This window comes from Rhipicephalus microplus, chromosome 4 (assembly GCF_043290135.1).
Source record: "Rhipicephalus microplus isolate Deutch F79 chromosome 4, USDA_Rmic, whole genome shotgun sequence".
NCBI classification, from domain to species: domain Eukaryota; kingdom Metazoa; phylum Arthropoda; class Arachnida; order Ixodida; family Ixodidae; genus Rhipicephalus; species Rhipicephalus microplus.
The window spans coordinates 166,498,222-166,519,977 of NC_134703.1; the positions used below are offsets into that span (position 1 = coordinate 166,498,222).

Genomic DNA, 21,756 nt, shown 5'->3' on the forward strand with positions numbered 1-21,756 from the left:
TCCTATACAAATGTGACGTTGGGCCTTGTACATCAATACCGATCACGACGTCCCCTGCCTCCTAACGAGGCGCGACACTTCCGTGCGTGGAGACGCCGTGAAATCATTTCAATTTGAACTTTCTAAACTTTCTCGTTTCTTAAACAGTCCCTTTTTCACTTTCCTTTCCGACAAGTGGCGAGATCTCGGTAACCTCATATTCACTGACTATATGTTCTTCCCCCATCATTAGGTGTTAATCGATCCCAAGTGGTACCACTCACTCAGTGATCAACATCAGATGCCGCAAACAACTCAAAACCACAATAACCGAGCGAACTACCTGCCTCATTTCAAAACACAATCAACAAAATAAATAAAACAAGTGTACAAGCCAAAGTAAAACAAAATGAAAAAACTTAAACTTCGACACAAGGTGTTCACTAAAGTAACCTGCACAATGACCGAGTAGAAATTATAGGACATAAAACGGCACACAACATTGTGGACTCTTATGACCCTAGCTGATCCCCGAGCGCTCAGCGTCTATCTCTATGCAGACTTCTTCTCTGAGTCCCGGACCCTCATTGGAGGGTCCGAACTTCCACCTACTCAACTCAGTCGCGGACTGGGGCATGTGCGAAGCTATCAGACAAGACGACCGCTGCGCATGTCCGGGTTTGGTGCGGTGTACATCGAGTGTGCTGCAGTTCCCCTTTGGCCCCACAAAAACCACACCGTTGCGATCTAGGCATTCCTCAATCTCACTTACTCTCTCTAACGTTCGGTCTACCGCCGTGTCGACCAAGAATCCGACAACTGCATCCTCAGAAAACCCATTCTCATCCAACTCCATATCTGCCACTCCTACTGGTAATGCCTCATCGTCTCATGGGACCTTCGAGGTAGAAACCGCAGCAAAATGGTTTGTGTCTGCTCTAGCAACCTCGACAACTTTTGTTTCACCCAGTGGCACCGGCGTGCCAGCGTTCCCCACAAACACACACTGACCCGATGGCGGAACATCCTCCTCGATCACGGAAGTTACACTAGCCAAATCCACACACGGTGAACCGCGACTCGTTTTTACGGAGCTCCTTTCCTCGCGAATATTTACGGTCGCGATTGACCTCTGTGCATCGCCGTCATGAGGAGGAGTTGCGTCTAGGTTTTCAGATTCAATTTTTGTCACCATCCCCTTGTCTTTGTGAATGCGGCTGTCACCCATCGGATTCCAATTTCGTTGCCGGTACCGGTGGCATTCTCGCCGAATGTGACCAAACCTGCCACAGTTATAGCACCCGCCGGCATAAGGGAGTTGCTTCGGGAATTCCTGCCAATTTTGTTCCACCTTATTGCGTACTGCCAAGCTCTCCACAAGTTTTTCGAGGCGGTCAAGGCGGCTATGCATCTCATGAACATCTGTGTCCTCTTCTACGTATCGAATGGGTAACGAATGGCTGCTCGACACTTTCTCATTCTGTTCCTCCTTGGCCGCTATGGCAATGGCCTCGTCAAACGTTTTTGGGTCTCGAGAGAGAACAGATCTGTGGACCGGATCCCTCAGGCCTAATAAAAATTGCGAGAGCAATTGTTCGGCTAGAACTTCGCGACGCAGTGAAGCTTTCACCGAATCCTGACTATCGCAGCTTGCCAGGGTGGCGGTCCCGAGGATGCGCAAGCGACTCGCAAATGACCGCACCTCCTCATCTGCCCCCTGCCTTGCGTTTAAAAACCGCTCCGTTTTAATGATAAGTGACTCCGTATCGAATCTCTTGAGGGCTAAATATTTGAACTCAGAAAAAGTTGAAGCTGCAGCGACGCCATCTTCCCACCACGCAAAATAGTGCGCCGTGCCTCCCATCTTGCATCGTGCTATGCAGAGCAGCTCACTATCCCGCCATCCACCCAAGCGACCAACCTGCTCCAAAATTTTCAAGAAAACCCCAATATCCGGAACCGTATCACCTCCCGTAAATGATGGAACCATGTCAGCTAACATTAACGGGCTCATTTCTAGTGGGTTGTCTCTGTCGGTCATTTTGCCGCCTCTCCTTCCCTAATACGAGGGTGAAATCTCGCACCGTTGCCCCAGCAGTAATTACACCGCTGCCACCACTTGAGACGTCCCCCGCTACGTCACCGATTACCAAAGAGAGGGAAGACCACTCAAACCCTTGTCTATCCAGTTCCCTCTTGGCTACGTCTCTCAATCACTTTCCACATACAGGGATTCGTGCTGGGGCCGGGAAGTAAGAGACGCTCTGACCTGTTTCTGTTCACTGATTCATTTAATTTAATACTAACTGCAAACAGCGTAGACCCGCGTACATCAACCACTACACAAAATTATAACACAAGACTTACACACTCGCGACGTGCTACGCAGGATATATAAGGGAAATAACTTTGACAATAGAATGGTGCGATGATACAAAGTATACACAGGTCGACACAAATGATAAAGTCATTAATTAATAAAACCGCACACTGTCTCAATATGCCGCATCCCTTCCCGCAAAGCTCGTTTAAGTAAAGGAGGTGAAGTTCGTCTCACGAATGGTCCATGTGGTCAGTCTTCATCGTCTTTGTTGTCTCTCTCGGCGATTTCCATCTTAATCTTCTTTCATAACGTCCTGCAATCATTCGTTTCCTCGTTTCTTATCTCTAACTTTCATTCCTCGTCATATCATCTCTGCCTCAGTCATCATCCCATCGACTCTTATTGCTATCTCTTCACACCGTTATTTTCCTTTTCCATTTTGTCTCTCTACCATCTCGAGCTCATCGCATCGTATCTCCGACTCTCTTCGCATTGTATCTCTCTGACCCCTTCGTATCGTCTCGTAGTCCCTTTTTGTAGGACCCGACTCCGCCCTACCGGAGCACCAAACCAGTCGCCACTCCACGCGGCATATCTTTTCTTCTCTGTCTGAGTGTATCATCTTCGGCGGCCGCTCCCACGGCCTACACCAGTAGAAAACCCTCTCCCAAACAAAGCCGAGCAAGTAACAATGTACAAACTCAAGCCTCAGGGAGAGTGATGGGCGAGCCGTCCGAAGACACTTTAATTACGGGCGAACAATGGTCCCGATGCTTCCGGCAAAGTGCGTCGTCTGTAATGACCAACGTCCGGAGTTTGCAGTGTTGTGCCGAAATGTTTTCGGTCGAACCAATTGCCCTGGTTTCTGGTACTTGATGAGCCGATGTCCAGACCAAGTCTCAACGTTTCCATGCTGCTCGGTGTCTCCCGCGAAATTCTCCGTAGCCGCCGCTTCTTCGTCATTCACTGCCGGGGGTGGCCATCTGCGCAGAACGCAGTAATGAGTCCTGGAGCCACGGAGGCTGACAGAAGTCAGACCGGACCCGGCACAGGCGCTGCGGCAAAGGTCGCATTCCCCGAACCAACAAAAGGTGCTCTGCTGCTCCCCCATGCCACAAATCTGAAGGGTGCGCGCTGATTATCTCCACTGTACACTCTCACGCGGTCTGTAGACGACAAGGCGCCGCCCGGTCCTCGTGTTTGCACGAGGGAGCCCGTGAGAATAGTAGAAATAATCTTTCTGGTACTTCACTCCGGAATGCCCATTCGTTACGCCGAAGGTTTTCTTTTCCTTTTTTATTGCGTGGGTTTGAGAAACGAACGAAAACATCTTGAAAGGAACGGGGTTCAGTCCGTGTTTGCGGGGACGTCACACATGCATGCACATGCAAACTAGTCTGTGCACAGATCAGGTTATTTTCACAAAAATGTAGCCTTTTTAAAAAGAAAGCATCACATTGCTGTATGCACACATACAGAAAAGACTACTGTTACTGTTATTTTTATGTATAAAATATCTCTAGTTTCTTGATCCTAATAATTGTTGGGGTTTAACGTCCCAAAACGATGCCATAGGGGAGGGCTTTGGAAATTTCGGCCACCTGGGGTCCTTTAAAATGCACCTATATTAAAGTCCATGAGCCTAATGCATTTCCGTCTCGATCAAAATGCAGCTGCTACGGTCGGGATTCGATTCGCGACCTTCGGGTTGAACTCGCTTAGGCATATATATTAGTAAAACAATGTTCATGAATATTTTATGAATGTCCACTTTTAATATTTAAATAGAGGTGTCCACTCAATATTCACTGAATGTGTACAAATAACATTGTATATTGAGAGCATTTGTGGACATCCTGTAAATATTGATGGTTTGCTAGGTACCCACCGGCCTTGGAAATACACGTCTGATGCTCTACAAGCTATAAGCACGAGAACTCTCAATTCAGTGTCGCAGAGATGCATCAATATTTTCAGTCTAAAAATTGTGGAAGCGGTTTGATAACACGCAAAGAGGCAAAGTGATCACTCATTCAAAGGTTGTGTAGAAATTTAGCTTTGTGTGCAGTCGTACAACTTTCGCAAACCATGGCATGCTATTGCTGTAGCTTGAATAGTGGAGCAATCTACTCAGGTACTGTGACACAGGTATTGTGCTTCATTTTAGAGCACCCCACAAGGTTGGTGTCAGTGTGTCACTAATCAAAGTGCGGTTCTGTATTGTCAGAGTGTTATGCTACAGAGCTTGCACCTCTCATTACCAGCAAAAGGCACAAAAGCTTGGTCAGAATATTGCGTGCTTTCCTGTTAACAAGGATTTTGCTACATGCCATTTTACAAGCGTCACACGATCACTGCATGGGAGTGTGGGAATACCTCTGCAATACTTCCTTGGGGAACACAAATGTATAACACCACGCAAAGGACACGACATTGTGCTTTTTGTGTCGTCTTAAAGGGACACTAAAGTCAAATGACAACTTCTCAATGTATGACAACTTCTAAAACGACAATATTATCAACAGCAGTGCACTACTTAGCAAAAAATTAAGGTAAATGCATGAGAACTCATGTGCCACGAGTAGGACATTTGCATAATCATGCCGATGATGTCAGACTTAACGCTGACAATCAATCACTAGTAAACGAACCAGCTGCACTGAATAAAGAAACTTCTGCATATCAAGAGACGTAATAAAATGTTGTTTGTTTGCTTCTGTTTGATTCATAGGTTACTATGGGAAATGCACGTTACTATGGGGCATGCTGCAAGTGGTTCAAAAGTTCAATTTTCTCTTGGCTAAACTGGAGAGGTCGTGCCATCTAGCGAGGCCCAGTTGAACCAATCACACCTATCTCGAAGGCCATGGCTAAAAATTGTTCAATGTCAGTTATTGCTGCTGTGGCACTGATAATTTCGCTCTGCTGCTACTAGTGTTGGCGTCCACGCAGTAAAGACGGGCAACATTGCACACAGCAACAAGAATGTGAAACGGCCACTTTCAGGCGGGGGATTTGAAGTGCGCTAACGCGATGTGGACCACTAAAACCTCACAGATTGCTGAATCGCTATTTCAGCAATCAACATCGACATAATATTTGCCTTTAATGTCTTTTTAATGTTCCTTTTACGAAGAATCGGGCTATATGTACTCACTGAACTTGGAACCATGATGTTCACACGCTAGCTGCTATCACCTTTCAGATCAGTCACCCAAGTGGTTTCAGCCGCCGCTACTGTTCCACAGATGTGTATCTTCATCTAGGCTGCAGTTGTGTATTTTAAAAATGCAAAAAGAAAAATTAAATTTATGGTTGTGGAACAATTGCACTACCTTCTCTTGGTTCACATCGTTAATAATAAACCATTAGCTAGCATGTTGCACACTAGGCTTACTTCATGTGTATGCGCATACACTGCAAATCATGCTGGAAATAAAGTAATGTCACTGGCCAAACTTCAAAAAGAAAAAAAGAAAGAAAACACAGCAGGGATGTGCATTTCTGTAGAAGATACATCGTTTCTGCTCACACGATGGGCCATCGCTTGCATATGTCACCGGTCAGCGACCTAGAAAAGAAGTCAGTGGCATTGGCGGAAGGGAAACCTACGACGTCGGATCAAGCACGCTGGCCGACCTACTGCCGACGTGGTCTATGGCCAGTCACGGGCCAAATACTTTTTTTGTTGTGTCATCGACTGAACTAGCTGCTGATTGGTTGCTGCTCCTTAGCCAACTGTCGGCCCCTGGCCATGTTCCCTTGGGGTTGCCTTGTAGCAATTCTAGCCAGATCGCCGATATTGTGAGGGAACTACATGTTACTGAATTAACTAGTACCATAGAACCTCTCTTATACCTGTGTGATATTGGAACAAAAAATGTCATTAATTTCTTAATGCCATTTATGTAGAGTCACATGAATAAATCAAATGGCATTCTCCTTAATGCCATTTATCTCTTAATGACATTGCAAAACCCATTGACTGAGAAATGCACATTGTCCACACCCTTCTCTGCCGTGCACGTAGAACATTTTAAATAGCATCTACCGTGTCAAAAATATTTTGTACATGACTTTTAACAAATTGCATACTATTTCATAGTAGCACTGTAGTGAAATTCACTTCATAATTGCAGAATTGCAACAACTTAAACATGATGCATGCTGCGAGGGTTGGGCTTCATATTAAACTTACCTACAATGATTGAAGTTGCTGGAATCAATCACAATATTTGAAAACTGCAGGAACAAACTCATGCTAATAGCACCGTAGTATTCTTACTTCTACATTTCGCTATCCCTGAATGCAAATGAACATTGTTAAAGTTTTGATTGATTGATATGTGGGGCTTAACGTCCCAAAACCACCATATGATTATGAGAGACGCCGTAGTGGAGGGCTCCGGAAATTTCGACCACCTGGGGTTCTTTAACGTGCACCCAAATATGAGTACACGGGCCTACAACATTTCCGCCTCCATCGGAAATGCAGCCGCCGCAGCCGGGATTCGAACCCACGACGTGCGGGTCAGCAGCCGAGTACCTTAGCCACTAGACCACCGCGGCGGGGCCATTGTTAAAGTTTGCGCTTATATTTCATCATTACCTGAAAATTGTTCACCTCAAAATTCATTTATTAACATGGTCTGGTCAAATGCTGTAAATTTGAACTTGTGGCAGCTATGCCACACTTTGAGACACAAACCACATATTCGTATTTCATGCTGTTTTTACCTTTACAATGTGTGACCTAATAGAACACATTTCTGGAATGCCGATAAATGCCATTCAGGAACTTCATTGTGGTGCCTGTTTATTGCGGGCAGCCTTTCGATTAGGCTTCTGTGAATAGTGAATTTTAGGTTCAAAGTGAATGGTGACTGTGGCAGAATAATTTTGAATCGAATTTGAATTATATATAAAGCTTATTATAAGGAAAAGTGGGCATATTTATCACAACCAAACTAACCTGTTCAACATTAAAAAAAATTGTAACAAGGCATGTACAAATGTCACTATTTTTAGTTCAAAGGAGGCCGAAACAACTCTGAATAGACCTGCGCAGAACACTCAGCACAGTCAAAGCAAAAGCTGGAAGAGTGGTCTTTCAGAGCCTTTTCTAATCACTCTTTGGGTAACTGTTACAAATACACTTGCTGGGTACTCACTACACCATATGTAACAATGTTGGCTCAAATGCAGCACCCCCACGTGGCGCGGATAGTTGTGTTGAGCTGTGCAAGCCTGGCACAACAGCGGGGGGTGGCCGTTTCGGAAACAATAAATGACAGATCGTTCTGGGCAAAGGGCTCAACATCTTCTAATGTTATTCGCGGGCCTGATGGCCTACTGTTCACGGTAGTCACTACCGCGTGGCCATCCGTTAATCTACACATGTATCAACTGGCGATGAGGATGAAAGGAAGTTTCATGTAAGTCTTCATTCCCGCATCTCTCTGCCGTCTGTTAACCATGCCAAGTTTTGGCAACCTCGAGCCGTGCGAGGGGGGAGGAGACGACTGGCCCTGTTTCGTGGACCAGCTCAAAGCATTTTTCCTGGCGAATGATGTCGCCCCGGACAAGCGTACTGCCGTGTTCATCAGCTGCTGCGGGCAGAAAACATATCTTTTGCTACGCAATTTGGTCAAGCCCGCCAAGCCCAGTGACAAGACGCTGGACGAGATTCTTCAAGTTCTTGGAAGCCATTATTGTCGGAAGCCCTTTGCCGTCGTGCAGCGTTTTCATTTCAACTCGCGCGAAAGGGAATCAGTCAGCAATTTTGTCGCAGCACTGAAAAGCCTGTCCGAGCACTGAAACTTCGGGGCTGAACTCGAAAACATGCTCCGCGACCGCGTCGTGTGTGGCATAAACAGCGTGGATGTCCAAATAAGACTTCTGGAAAAACCGGTCCTCACCTTCGACGATGCCGTGCAGACCATCCTGGCAATGGAAGCAGCAAAAAGGGACGCAGGTGAGATAGCGCAAGCGAACACAAGCAGCGCTTTCTCGACTCACTGTGTCTCGTCAAGTTCTGGGGGCGTCACCTGCTACCACTGTGGGGACAGACATCTTGCATCAAAATGCGAGCATGGGAAGACAATCTGCAATTACTGCCACAAACGAGGTCATTTGGCGAAGGTGTGCGATTCGTGACGAAGGGACAGCCAAGCTCAAAGCAACAGTCCTATCAAGGCACATTCGTTCTCGGCTTGCAGTTCACTTTTGTCGAGTAACCGTCATCATGTTAATAGTGTACGCAAGCAGGACGCCGCTATCACTTCATCTTACGAAGTTTTTGACATGTGGCCGGTCGACTATGCCACGCCGCCTCCGCCTTTCACCATCACTGTTGACGTCTGCGCAAGCCACTCTACATGGAAGTGGACACGGGGGCAAGTGTCTCTGTCATGGCTAAATCGGGTCTTCTTCAGCTTTTGCCTTCGGCCCCTGTGCAGCCGTCGCAAGTGCTTCTGCGAAGCTATTCCGGGGAACTAAAAAAGGTTCAGGGCAGAGCTGACGTCAGTGTGAAGTTTCATGGCAGGGAGGCCAACCTATCTATTTTTCTGACCGGAGACGGATCGCCCACTCTTCTTGGACGCAACTGGATGCGTGAGCTGGGCATCGGCATCTCCGACGTTAAAGTGAACATCCACGCACTTTCCGACGTCAGACACCTAGTCCAAGACTAGGCCGAAGTGTTTGAAGAAAGCCTGGGTACATTCAAGGGTGCTAAAGCTTCTCTACATGTTCCTTCAGATGCTCCGCCTCGGTTCTTCAAGCCACGTCCACTGCCGTGCGCCTTGACAGATGGAGTAACTCAAGAAACCCGTAGACTAAGAAGAGATTCCATTCTTGTTCCAGTCAAGACAGCAAAGTGGGCTGCACCTATTGTTCCTGTGGCGAAAAGGGATGGACGCATCGGAATCTGTGGAGACTTTGGTGTCACCATAAACCCAGTGGCAACAGTGGAGCAGTACCCCATTCCAAGGATCGAGGACCTGTAAACTGTGCTTGCTGGAGGTGAGAAATTCACAAAATTGCATTTGCGAGATGTGTACCAGCAAGTTGTCCTTGACGAGGCCTCAAGGGAGTACGTCACTATTTCGACGCATATGGGGTTATTTTAGTACACCCGGTTGCCTTTTGGTGTCTCATCTCCTCTTGCCATATTTCAGCGCGAAATGGAGAACTTGTTCAGGGGACTGCCCCATGTAGCACTCTATTTTGACTACATTCTTGTGACTGGCGCAAATGATGCTGAGCACCTTCGCAACCTTCGTGCTGTGCTTAGCAAGCTTCAGGAGTCTGGCCTCAAGCTGAAACTTGAAAAATGCCAATTCTTCGTGCCACAAGTTGAGTATCTCGGGCACATCATCAGCAAGGAAGGCCTTTCGCCAAATGTTGACAAGGTAGCAGCCATTCTGCATGCTCCTGTGCTTCTGGATGTCAGGGAACTTCAGAGTTTCTTGAGGCTTGTAAAGTTCTACAGGCGCTTCTTACCCAATCTTTCGTCACTTCTTCGTCCACTGCACTTGCTTCTTTGTGAAGGGAAGAAGTGGGAGTGGAGACATGAACAACAAGATGCATTCAATGCCTGCAAGCACTCGGTGACATTAGCTCCAGTTCTTGTGCATTTCAACCCTGCCAGGCCTGTTTGCCTCAGCTGTGTCGCATCGCCTTATGGTATAGGTGCAGTTCTGGCGCACAAAGATGCTGATGGTGGGGAACATCCCATTGCTTTTGCCCCGAGGAGCTTGTCAAAAGAACAAAACTACAGTCAACTCGACAAGGAGGCACTGACTTTAAGTGTTTGGTGTGGATTGGTTCCACCAGTACTTGTGGGGCATCTCATTCGAAGCACACATGACCACAAGCCACTTCTTGGACTGCTGGGTGCCAACAAGCCCGTTCCCGTGCAAGCTTCGCCTCGAGTGGTCAGGTGGGTTCTAAAGCTGTCTGCTTACAAGTATGAACTTGTATACAAGCCTGGCAAAGAGCTCGGCCACGCTGATGCTCTTAGTAGACTGCCTTTCCGAACTGACACTACTGCATTACCACGATCTGCTGAAATCTTCTTGCTAGAGGAGGCATATCCGAGACTCTTTTTACCAGGTGTTGTGGCCCAAGCCACATGAAATGACCCAGTTCTGGGCCATGTTGTTCTTGCTGTTCTGAAAGGAGAAAGCCTCCCAGTAGGACCAGAGTGGAACCCTTTCAATACCAGAAGCTCGGAACTCAGTCTGCTTGGGGGATCAAGAGTAGTGATCCCAAAGTCATTGCAGGCCCAAGTTCTTGGTGTTCTTCATGCCAGCCACCCGAGTATCGAGAAGAGCAAGATGATTGCCAGGAGCCATGTTTGGTGGCCAGGCATTGACAATGACATTGCCAACAGCTTGAAGAGCTGCGCTACGTGCCAGACTCAACATCGAGCTGCACAGCCGGTTCAGCAGACACCATGGCCTTTTCTACAGCGACCCTGGTCAAATCTTCACATTGATTTTGGGGGACCATTCCTAGCTAACACATTCTTGGTTATTTTGGATGCGTTCTCAAAGTGGATAGAAGTCTTTCCTGTGTCTTCCACATCTGCTGAAGCTGCCATTTCTGCATTGAGAATTGCATTCGCTCAGCATGGCCTGCCTTATGTCATAGTTTCCGACAACGGTCCTGCCTTCACCAGTGCCCAGTACCTTGAGTTCTTAACTCGAAATGGAATACGCCGCATGTTTGTACCGCCGTATCACCCTGCCTCAAATGGTGCAGCTGAACGAGTTGTACAAATTGCGAAGAACAAACTCAAGAAGTCTGGTTCTGGGAACTTCCAAACGCAGATCTCCAGGTTTCTGTCCCACTATAGGACCACACCACATGAAGTGACAGTTCGGCCATCGTGTGAAATTTTGACAGGAAGAATGTTCAAGACTTCATTGGATGTCCTCAGGCCAAGCCTGCAGGCATCTGTATTCCTAAAACAACTCAAACAGAAGTTGTATGCTGACAGAGGGCCCCGGCAGGCTCCATCACTGCAGCCAGGTGATGATGTGTATGCGCGAAACTTTCGCAGGGGTACGCCCTGGGTGCCTGCCAGTGTCGTGGACGTCACTCCGTCATCAGCCAGTGTTCGTTTTGAAGATGGCACCTTGGGAAACCGACACAGCGACCACTTGCGCCTTGGCCTCTCCTGAAACTGCTATCGCTGCAACTCCACCACAGTTTAAGCCGCCGCTTCTTGATGCGCCAGCTGTTCCAAAAGTGCCTCATCAGGAACAGCTACTTGGAACTACCTTCTCTGGGAGTAGCTGTGCCACGGAGAGCGACGGGACTGCGCTCAACAGTGGTGTGCACGTGAACAGTGACTCTGTCGTGCCCATGCCTAGCACGCCGAAGTTGCGACATGGCACAAGAACTAGGAAACCGGTGAATAGGTACTCCCCCTAGTCTTCCTCCTAAGAGGGGAGGAGTGTAACAATGTTGGCTCAAATGCAGCGCCCCCACACGGCGCTGATAGTTGTGTTGAGCTGTGCAAGCCTGGCACAGCAGCGGGAAGTGGCCGTTTTGGAAACATAAAACGACAGTTTGTTCTGGGCAAAGGGCTCAACATGTTCTATTGTTCTTTGCGGGCCTGATGGCCTACTGTTCACCATAGTCACTACCGCCTGGCCATCCGTTCATCTACACATGTATCATCATGTATATAAGGAAAAAAGGAAAATAACTTTATTTTGGCTTGCGGAACGCGAATCATAGTTTTTGTGGAGTTGGCGGCATTCATTGTGCTATTCTTTGTCATTCTTTGAAGAAGTGTAGTAACTGCTACACACTCACTATGCCTGAACTGGGGGATCAAGAACAAGCTTTTGTAATAGGTTGGAGCATTGGACGGCCCACTCATTATGTAATTCGCAATGTGTGATGACTGGTTGTTCCTTTGGTGTTCTAAAACGCTCTATTACTCATATTAACGCAATTCCTTTCCCAACACCAATCCTGCCTAAGGTCAGTTTGGAAACAAGTTTCAAGCACCGGTGTGGCTCGGTGGTAGAATACTGGGCTGGCACGCAGGGGACCTGGGTTTGAATCCCGTTGTGTACAGTGCAGTCCACTTATAACGATATCGAGAAAACCTAAAAATATGATCGTTATAACCGGTGATCGTTATATCTGGACTGCTGCCAAAAAATCGTCGCCGGACGTACCTTTTGTAGCTCCAGGCTTCATTTTGCTATTTTCACCAATTAATAAATATTGTAGATAGTAGGATGTCAAAAACAAGACTTTATTTCTTACTCCGAAGAACGCATCACGGGTTCGCTGAGGAAGAGAGACTGACCGACGGCGGGGTGGGAGCAGTGGGAGGAAGAAAGCACAGCCAGAGGTACACAGCCGGAATGCCAACGAGGCCCCGCCCGATGCCGCCGCGCCGCTTTGCTTTTCGCTTTTTTTACTTTCTCTCTCTTTCCCGCTTTCGTTCGGCAAGCTACGAGTAGCTTGCCGGCTTGCCGTTGTAGAAGGCGGGGAGCCGCGGAGCGCGGCGCTTTGCTTTTCGCATTTTTTTTTTAATTCTCTCAGCCTCTCCGCGGTCGACGCGCGGCGAGGCGCAAAACGTGACACAGCTGGCGCCATCTGTAGCGCGTCGCGCCAACTCGCGATGCTCTCCTCGGCTTTTTGAACGGCCGGGACGCGCTGCCGGCGCTGTGCTGCAGTGGCGGCAGATACGTACTCGCCTACGCTAACTTTTCGTCTTGTCTCGGCATAGTTCGTTTCAGAGGAACTTATCAATCTAAATGTTACGATTATTCCGAATGAAACATGCCCTCCACGGCAAACTTTTCATCGTTGTATCCGATATGCGGTGGATAACATATCGTTATATATGGTTTTTTTCCCCATAGCCCCAATGCATAAAATGAGACTGTTAAGTCGACCCATCGTTATAACCGATATATCGTTATATGTGGTATCGTTATAAGTGGACTGCACTGTACTTGGTGTTTCTTATTTGAGTTTTTTTTTCTTATTTCGTGCAATAGTGGTTATAGACACAGGCGACGGTGATGGCAGCAGTGGCGGACAACTACAGCGCCGCACGTGAACTGTGTTTTGATCTCATAACAGCTTTCGCTGTAAAAGGATGAATCCATGTGAGGGTGTGAAGTAGAGCATCGAGGTAGTAGAGTTAGCTAGAAAACAAGGCGCCACATAGGTAGGCGCTCTCGATTGCCACAATTTCCACCATAGGCGCCTTTCAAATCGTTAATTGATAAATAAATTCTGAGCTGGAGCTGTATGCAATGCATTTGTTTTAGTATTTAGCAGTACTTATTCCCAATTTTAACCACACACATTTGTGTTATATGGTTCCCAGCTATTGAGTTTTTTTCATAGTCTCATAAAAAACTTGTGATGGGATTTATACTGTGCCTTTGAAATGCGAAGCATTTTTTAGCGAACTTCAGCGACTTTGAGCGTATCTATCTATCTATCTGTCTGTCTGCCTGTCTGTGTGTCTGTCTGTCTACTGGCCGTTTCGATAATGGTATTGATACCAAACTTGGTATTGCATAACATGACTCTATGAAGAACATATTTAACTAGTCATAACATGAAAATCATGACATGTATGTCATGATTTAATTTCATGGTCCTGCAGCTCTTGCGGTGGTTTCGTTCACATGGCATGTTGCAAAACTGGTATGGTATGACATGATTGCATGGCGAACACAAGCGACAGACCCTAACATGAAAATCATGACATGCATGTCATGTAACAACATGATTACATGCCACGCTCATGATGTGCTTGCAGCCGTTTCGCCAGCTTCTCTTATACCAAATTTGGTATTACGGGACGTGAATGGATGACCAAGGTGTGATACTTGTGCAAACATGATAAACATGAGATGCGTGTCATGTAACCACATGACTACATGCCACGCTCATGATGCGCCGGCGGCCATTTCGGCAGCTTCACGTACACCAAATTTGGTATTACGCCGTTCCAGCAGCTTTTCGTATACCAAATTTGGTATTACATGATGCTAATGGATGACGAAGGTATGTGACTGGTGCAAACATGATAATCATGAGATGCCTGTCATGTGAGAACATGTCTACATGCCACAGTCAAGGCACCAATACATTTCGACATGACGCAGTGTGCGTGCTCTCTGGTGATCATTTCGTCACGTCACCCTGGTGTTGCCGTGCCAGGTGCTGGTCCTGCCATATACTCGCAGGCGCGCGCCGCTCTGTGTTGCTTTGATGCATGCGCGCTTATGCGCGTCCGGCATCTCCCAGTCATGAAAAGAGGGAGACGCAGTGTTGACTGGGTAACGCATCTGCACAGAGTAATGTTACTGCGGCATCGGCGCGAAATGCAGCATGTCGCATTTTGCCTCAGTTGCCGTCGGCCGCGCCGATGGACGCTGGTCGCACCTGGCGTCAGACTGTAGAGTGCTCGCATTTTGCTAACGTAGCGTCACTGTGCCCACCGTGCACGCGCGTCGCTACATTGGAGTATATTGGGCCCTTCATGATGCGTTCGTGGTCGTTTTGCTAGCTCTACATATGCCAAATTTGGTGTTACAAGACATCAATGGATGACAAAATATATGACTGGTGCAAACATAATGCTAACACGCGTGTCATGTAACAACTTGACAACATACCACGCTCATAGCGTTCGCGCGGCCGTTTCGCTAACTCCACATATAATTTGGTATCACGTGACGTGAATAGATGACGAAGATAAACGGCAGATCCAAATATAGTAATGACACGGAAGTCATGTATGGCATCATTCCCCTCTACCTCGTAATCTTGCGCTGATTTTAAATTGACATATAAACATTTCTCATAGGTGCTTCGATTCCACTGTCATCGATTTCCACTGTACATGGGATCTGCCAATTTTTTTCCTTTTGTTTGTGTTCCCAGCTCACTGATTGAAAATGTTGGCAGCATGGAATCGGAGGGCTTGAGGGCTGGAAAGCAGTTGCAAGCATCCTCGTCGAGATCGCACAAATTGAGCCCACTTGAGGACTCGCATGGACCAAGTGCTCTTCTACAGAAAGTACGTCACAAATTAATGAATGATATACTGCTTGCTAAGAAGTCGGCAGTCACTGATTTGTTGAGCTATTTTGTCATGCATCACTGCACGTCTTCTTGTAGGAAATAGCCAGAATGAAAAGTGAGAACACCATGCTGAGAAGTCGGCTGAAGGATGTTGAAAGTCAGGTATGTATACTTTGTTTTGCTGGTTCATACCAATAATGGTGGCACACTACAGCACCATTAAGAGAAATAAACCAGCACTAACACTTCACTCCGGTGTGTGTCCTACCACCAATAATGTTTGGTGAACAAGTTAGCATTTCAATGCCTTCTGAGGCATATCATATAAAGATTAGGGGTAGCAAGTGCGTTAGTGAACCATCTGTCACACTGCATGAAAAAGAATTAAGTTATTTAGGCCAATCTTGTTTATTGCCATGAGTGTGATAACGCTACCTCGGTACACCTCGTATTCTGCGCATGTTGTGATGTGGGCTGTCAGTACCTATATATATACTTTTCACCCCGATTTTTCCAATAAACAGTTGTGAGTCAGCGCCGTCTTTTCTTTCTCTTTTGCTCCTTCCCTGTCCTGTATTTTTTTATGGTGTTGCGCTGTAAGTAAGTTCACGATGGATCCTAATCAACTGACCCAACTTACCGTCTCACTTCAATGCCTTCTGGTTGTTTTTCTGTAATAGCAATGTTTACTTTCTTAGGTTTCTCAAATACTGAACCAAAAGTCTGAGCTGGCTGAGAGATTCAACCAGAAAAAGTCTGAGTTGTTGGAAAGCTTGAAGAACAAGGTAATTTCTTTTCTGATGATCGTGCTCAATAACTGCATATGTTGCCAGAATATGCCCAAGTTTATGGGAAGATGGATGCTTAAAAAGATAAGTCTGTGAACATGAGGTGTTGCTGGAGCGAATGTTTTGACTAGCGGCCTTTTCTTCTTGTTAAAGTCATGAAGAAGACTGCTTGCTGAAATGTTGGTTCCATTGACATCTCATGTTCATGCATTTCGCATATTTCTCGAAATATACATGGTGTTGTGAAAATCTCCTTCAGCAGCGGTGTGCACAATTACTCGTGTCAAGTTCCGAGACTTGTCGCCCACCACATGTTTTTTTCCAATTGCTTGAAACGCTGTGTGCACATTTGTGAAGGCTTCCTGCATGTACATTGCATGATTATTCAATTTCGCTGTGCTGCATATTGGTGCAAATGATCACTTTGCTGGAGACACTACTATGTTCAATGACTTTTCGACAAGTCGTGTTCCACGAACAATGTCAAGAGTATCTTGTTTCTTGCTGATAACAAAGACAATTGAAAAACAAACTTTGATTGTATTTCGAGCCTAATATCTGGTGTTTTTAAATGCGAAAATTGAACGTGATTGCAGAATAATCAGTTATTTAAATACATGTTAAGTTGCATAAATTATTGGTATTCACACAAACAACAGATTCCTTTACTGTATTTTTTCTTTGAATATAATACCTAGTGCTCTGAAATGATGGCATGTGAATTTGATGCGTTAGCAGGCAGTGGATTAAAATTTGGGCCTGAAGGGGATATATATTCAAATCTCGATATAATTATTGCATATAGAATGAATTATCGAGTGTAATAAAGTAAATGAAGAACAGCTCTATCACAGACACAGTGCTATAAATATATGTTCATAACGAATGTTTTGGGTATAACAAAGTATTTTCATAACAGGTGTGACTTTGTTATAATGAGGTTTTAGTGTATACTGTATTTACTCGCGCAATGAACACAGTCGCATAATAAACGCACCCCCAGCTTCAGCAATCAAAATTAGAATTTTTTTACCCCCGCATAATAAATGCACCCCTGACACTCATCCGCTGCAGTCCCGCTAACTGACACCTTGCGCCTCCTCACCCATTGGCTCTCTTCCGTGTTTTATTACTTTGCCGACCCCCCCCTCAACTACCTCGGCTCGCTCCCCCCCCCCCCCCCTTCGTGCCTATTGCTTTTTTTTCTATCTGTGCGCCGCACGTGCCCCTCCCCCTCGTCTTATCTGTGCACCACAGTGGGGTACAGAGGGGTACTAGGGTAGTCTAGAGACATCGCAGCTGATAAGCCCGTGCCAATCGTCGTCGGTCACTGCCTGCACCCTGTTACGCCTGGGAGTCCACACTGAACGTCAATGCCTCTGCAAAGGCAATCTGTGGTCAGGCCAGCGCGCGAGCCCTCCTGACGCGATCAACTCAACGACGTCATCAAAAGGCGGCGCCGGTATGTCACGCAATGCAAAACGAGCTTCCTCAGCCCACGAGCCCGATTAAGCAATCAGCGCCTTCCAGTCTGGCGAGTCTTATGCAATGCGTGGCAACATCCTTCGTCCTTGGTGTAACCACGTGCAGCGGCGGGTCTCCATTGGAGGATTCTGACATCACGGCGAGCGGCGCTTCTGGTTGGAGGTTTGGTGACTCAAAGGATCCACCCGTTGCCTATAAAAAAAGCCCTGCAGCGCGTCGCCAGCAGTAGACCTATGTGTCAGAGAAGCCTCTCGTTGCTTCGAGCCCCTTGGCAGTCGGTGCACCCAGTGTCCTGGGCAGCGGCCAGTTTCGTGGCGCCCTTTGTAACCTCACCAGCGGTGCGCTTCGTAACAGAGAGATAAGCCTACGGATGCGTGCGAGAGAAGACATCTCGACTCTTCGAGTTCCTAAGCTGTCGGCCTCAGTGCCGAATTTGTAACGCCTCTATTCGTATGCTGTACATAAACCTTGCTTTAACTCACCGTCGCCTCGTCCGCTCATCTATCAGCTCTGTGCAGAAGCAGTCGCGAGCTGAGTAACACACGCTATCAAATGGCTGGTGACTTTGGCGGTGGAGTTCGGAGCAGTGGCGCCTTCGGGACCGTGTTGGCGTTTCGCTTTCGTAATAGTGGTGGCAGCGGTGGGATCGGCCGGCGTCGGCGACATCGATGCGGTGAGTGCCTAATGTTTTTCCCTCAGTTCACCAGACTACTCTAGCACAGGTTATAGTAGTTTAGAGAAGGGCTGTGTGAAGCATTAAAGTGAGCGTTGATCGTTTTAAGCAAAGTCGAAGCGCTTTAAAACCAAAGCTAATGCGTAGGTCGTAAACACGGCAGTGTTAAAATTGCTTGCGCGTCTTCCTATACTAGACTTATAGTGGGTACGGGAAGTAGATTCTTAACAGGGGCAAACAGCAAGAGACTAGTGTGAACGATGGAGAACCTTAAAGTGAAGGAACTCATCGATATTTGTGAGTAACTTGGCCTTATTTTGGGCCGTGCGAAACAAAAGCAAGCGATACTTGAGATCATGAGGGATGCAGGAGTGACGACAGAGGAAGTCCATGAAGCCTGGGCGGATATCAAAGCACGCCATAAGGAGGCTGAAAGGCGAGAAGTTCACGAGTGCAAAGAAGCTGAAAGGCGAGAAGTTCACGAACGTGAAGAAGTTTAAAAGCGAAAACGCCGTGAGGAGGCCAGAAGACAGGAGCGCCTTCAGTTGAAACGAATAGAATTGGCAATCCTACAGTGTTCGCACCTCTATCGTAGCTTCTGTGACAGTTCAGGTCAGCGGTCGGAGAATTCGCGACCAACTGCCACCGTTCGTAGTAGGCGAGGACATGGCGAAGTATCTCGTCAAGTTTGAACACGCCTGTGAGCGAAATACTTTGGAACGGTCTTTTTGGGCGCAAAACCTGTTAGCTCTTCTTCCTGGCGAAGTGTCCGACGTGATAACATGCTTTTCGAGGGAAGCATTTGAAAGCTATGACGATGTTAAGGAAGTGCTCTTGAGACGTTATGAGTTGTCACCCGAGGCTTTCAGGCAAAGGTTCCGGTATGCTAAAAAGGGGAATGAGTCACACATTGACTTCGCGTTTCGCGTTTCGTCTTAAAGCCGGTTTATTTGAATGGCTCAAGGGCGAAGGGGTTTATGACGATCGCGATAAAGTGATAGAATGCATTGGGAGCAATTCTACCGGTGCATTGAAAAGGATGTCAAGGTTTGGCTGCAGGACAAGCTTGGTGAAGTACAGCTAAACAAGGCAGCAGAGTTAGCTGAGGAGTATTACACTCGCCGAAAGTTGCATAGTAGGGCAGTGCACGTTGAAAAGAATGAAGAAAAAGAGGGATTTTAAAAGAAAACTGATCAACGGAAACCCACTCGGCACCGTAATTTCAGGAAGAACCCGTCTCTTACGAAGGACACTGTAGGGGAAGGGCAAACAGAAGCGGAGAAACCAAGTGACATTCCTAAACAACGCACTGATACCACACGGGCGTTTGAATCACGGAAGCCGCTAATCTGCTACAACTGCAGAAAGGAAGGGCACATCGCAATAAACTGCAAGAATGCTTTCGCAACTATCCGAGAATCGGAAAAGGACATGCGGTTGTTAGAACTGTATCTTTAAGAAGTTAGTGTGAATGGGAAATCGTGTCGAGCACTTCGAGACTCAGAGGCAATCATGGACGTTCTCTATCCTTTGTTGGTGTCTCCGGATGACTTTACAGGAGAATGCGCGTGGATCAGACAAGTCGCCGAGGAGCAGAGTGCTCGCTTACCAATCGCTACGGTTGTCATTGAATGCCCGTTCGGTAAGCTTCGCACAGAAGTGGCTGTGTCTGCCGCGCTTCCCGATCGTTTTCCTTATCTTTTTTCTAATAACTCGGAGCAGCTTCTCAAAGAGCAGAGTGAATCGTTCTTCTCCAACTTCAGGTACATGGCCCTCACGCGATCGCAAGCGCGGAAGCTTTCGCAGGAAATTGATCTTGTTGAAGGTGGTAAAACAACACCCACAAAAGCTGCTTATATGCGTGACCTTGGCGGCGAGTTGACGGAACTTCAGACAGGAAATTCTCCGTGCGAGTCATTTGAGCAGTCACTCGAGCGGCCCGTCGCCGAAGCGACTGGCGTGGTCTGTGTTGGCGGAAGAGACAACATGGCACCATTGAGTCGGAGTGAGAGGTGTGCAACGCTCTCGCCTGTAGTGGAAAGTTGGAGTGAGCTGTCGAGGGTTGATCGAGAAACGCTCGTTTGAGAGCAGCGTGAGGACCTCTCGATTAAAGCGCTAATGGAAAGCGTAAACTTGGGAAAAAAGAAAAAGAATGTTTCTTTTTTTTAGAAGGCAGGGCTGCTGTATCGGAGCTACACAAATGTGCAAGGTAGCAAGTATGAGCAGCCCTTGGTCCCACAAAAGTATCATCGCCAGCTATTGGAACTGGCGCATGAAAACGCGTGGGCAGGGCCTCTCAGCATAAAAAAGACCAACGCTATAGAGTTTCCTTTGAGTTTTATTGGCCGAAATGCTGGAAGGATATTGAAGACTTTTTACGCTCATGCGACACTTGTCAGAGAGCGGGAAAATCCACGGACAAGTGGAAGGCACCGATGAAGCATGTGCCAATTATCACAGAACCTTTACGGCGCCTAGTAATTGATATTGTCGGGCCATTGCCAGAGTCAAGGCAAGGTTGTCGATACATCCTAATGGCCCTCTGTGTAGCCACAAAATTTCCGGAAGCGATACCACTTAAGGAGCTCAATTCCCCTCATGTCGTGGATGCACTGCTATATATATTTGCACGCGTTAAATTTCTTATTGAAATCCAATGCGACAATGGTAGTGTCTTCACCAGCTGCTTTACCTCTACCTTTTTGGATAAATGCGGAATAAAAGTAGTGCACAGCTCGATCCATCACCCGCAATCTAATCCGGTAGAGCGTATGCATTCCGTTCTGAAACTGATACTGAGAGCTCTTTGCTACGAGCACAATTGCGACTGGGAAGCCTGTATTTTTCCTGCTATGTTCGCTTTGAGATCAGCTCCTCATAAGAGCACTGGTTTTAGCCCTGCAGAGCTTGTGTGTGGCAGGAGTTTGAGAACACCATTGCGAATGCTACGCGAGTCCTGGGAGGGATTCGATGAGGACCCTAATGTAGCTGCGTATGTTCTAGACCTCCTTCAGAGGCTTGGAAAAACGAAAGATCTTGTGGAAAGCCACGTGAAGGCTGCGCAAGTGTTGTCGAAGGAGTACTACGACAAATCGGCGAAGAAGTGCACCCTTAAAGTAGGTAATCAGGTAATGCTGCTGCGGCCGTCCAAAAAGAACAAGCTTGAGGTTCATTGGGAAGGGCCCGCCAAAGTAATACCAAAGCTTTCTGATACCAATTATGAAGTGAAATTAGGATGGCGGCTGAACAACGTTTACTACAGTAACTTGATGAAACCATACGTTCAACCTCAAGTAGTCGGAAATCTGTTTTTGAATGCTTTGGAAGAAGAGGGAGCAAAAATTTTGACCTCTAGTGATGTAATCGAAAGGGGATCGGAAGTAATCTTGGAGCAATTAAACCTAGAGCCCAGAAGGAGGACCTGAGAA

General features: G+C 47.0%; 1 protein-coding gene across 1 annotated transcript in view; it reads left to right on the forward strand.

Moving 5' to 3' along the window:
• LOC119172452 (leucine zipper transcription factor-like protein 1) overlaps positions 1-21,756 on the forward strand; it is a 54,393-nt gene that overhangs the window by 4,073 nt on the left and 28,564 nt on the right. The window contains exons 4-6 of the mRNA XM_037423562.2: positions 15,242-15,377; positions 15,479-15,544; positions 16,081-16,167. Coding sequence (XP_037279459.2) covers positions 15,242-15,377; positions 15,479-15,544; positions 16,081-16,167 — 289 coding nt within the window. The remainder of the gene's footprint in view (positions 1-15,241; positions 15,378-15,478; positions 15,545-16,080; positions 16,168-21,756) is intronic.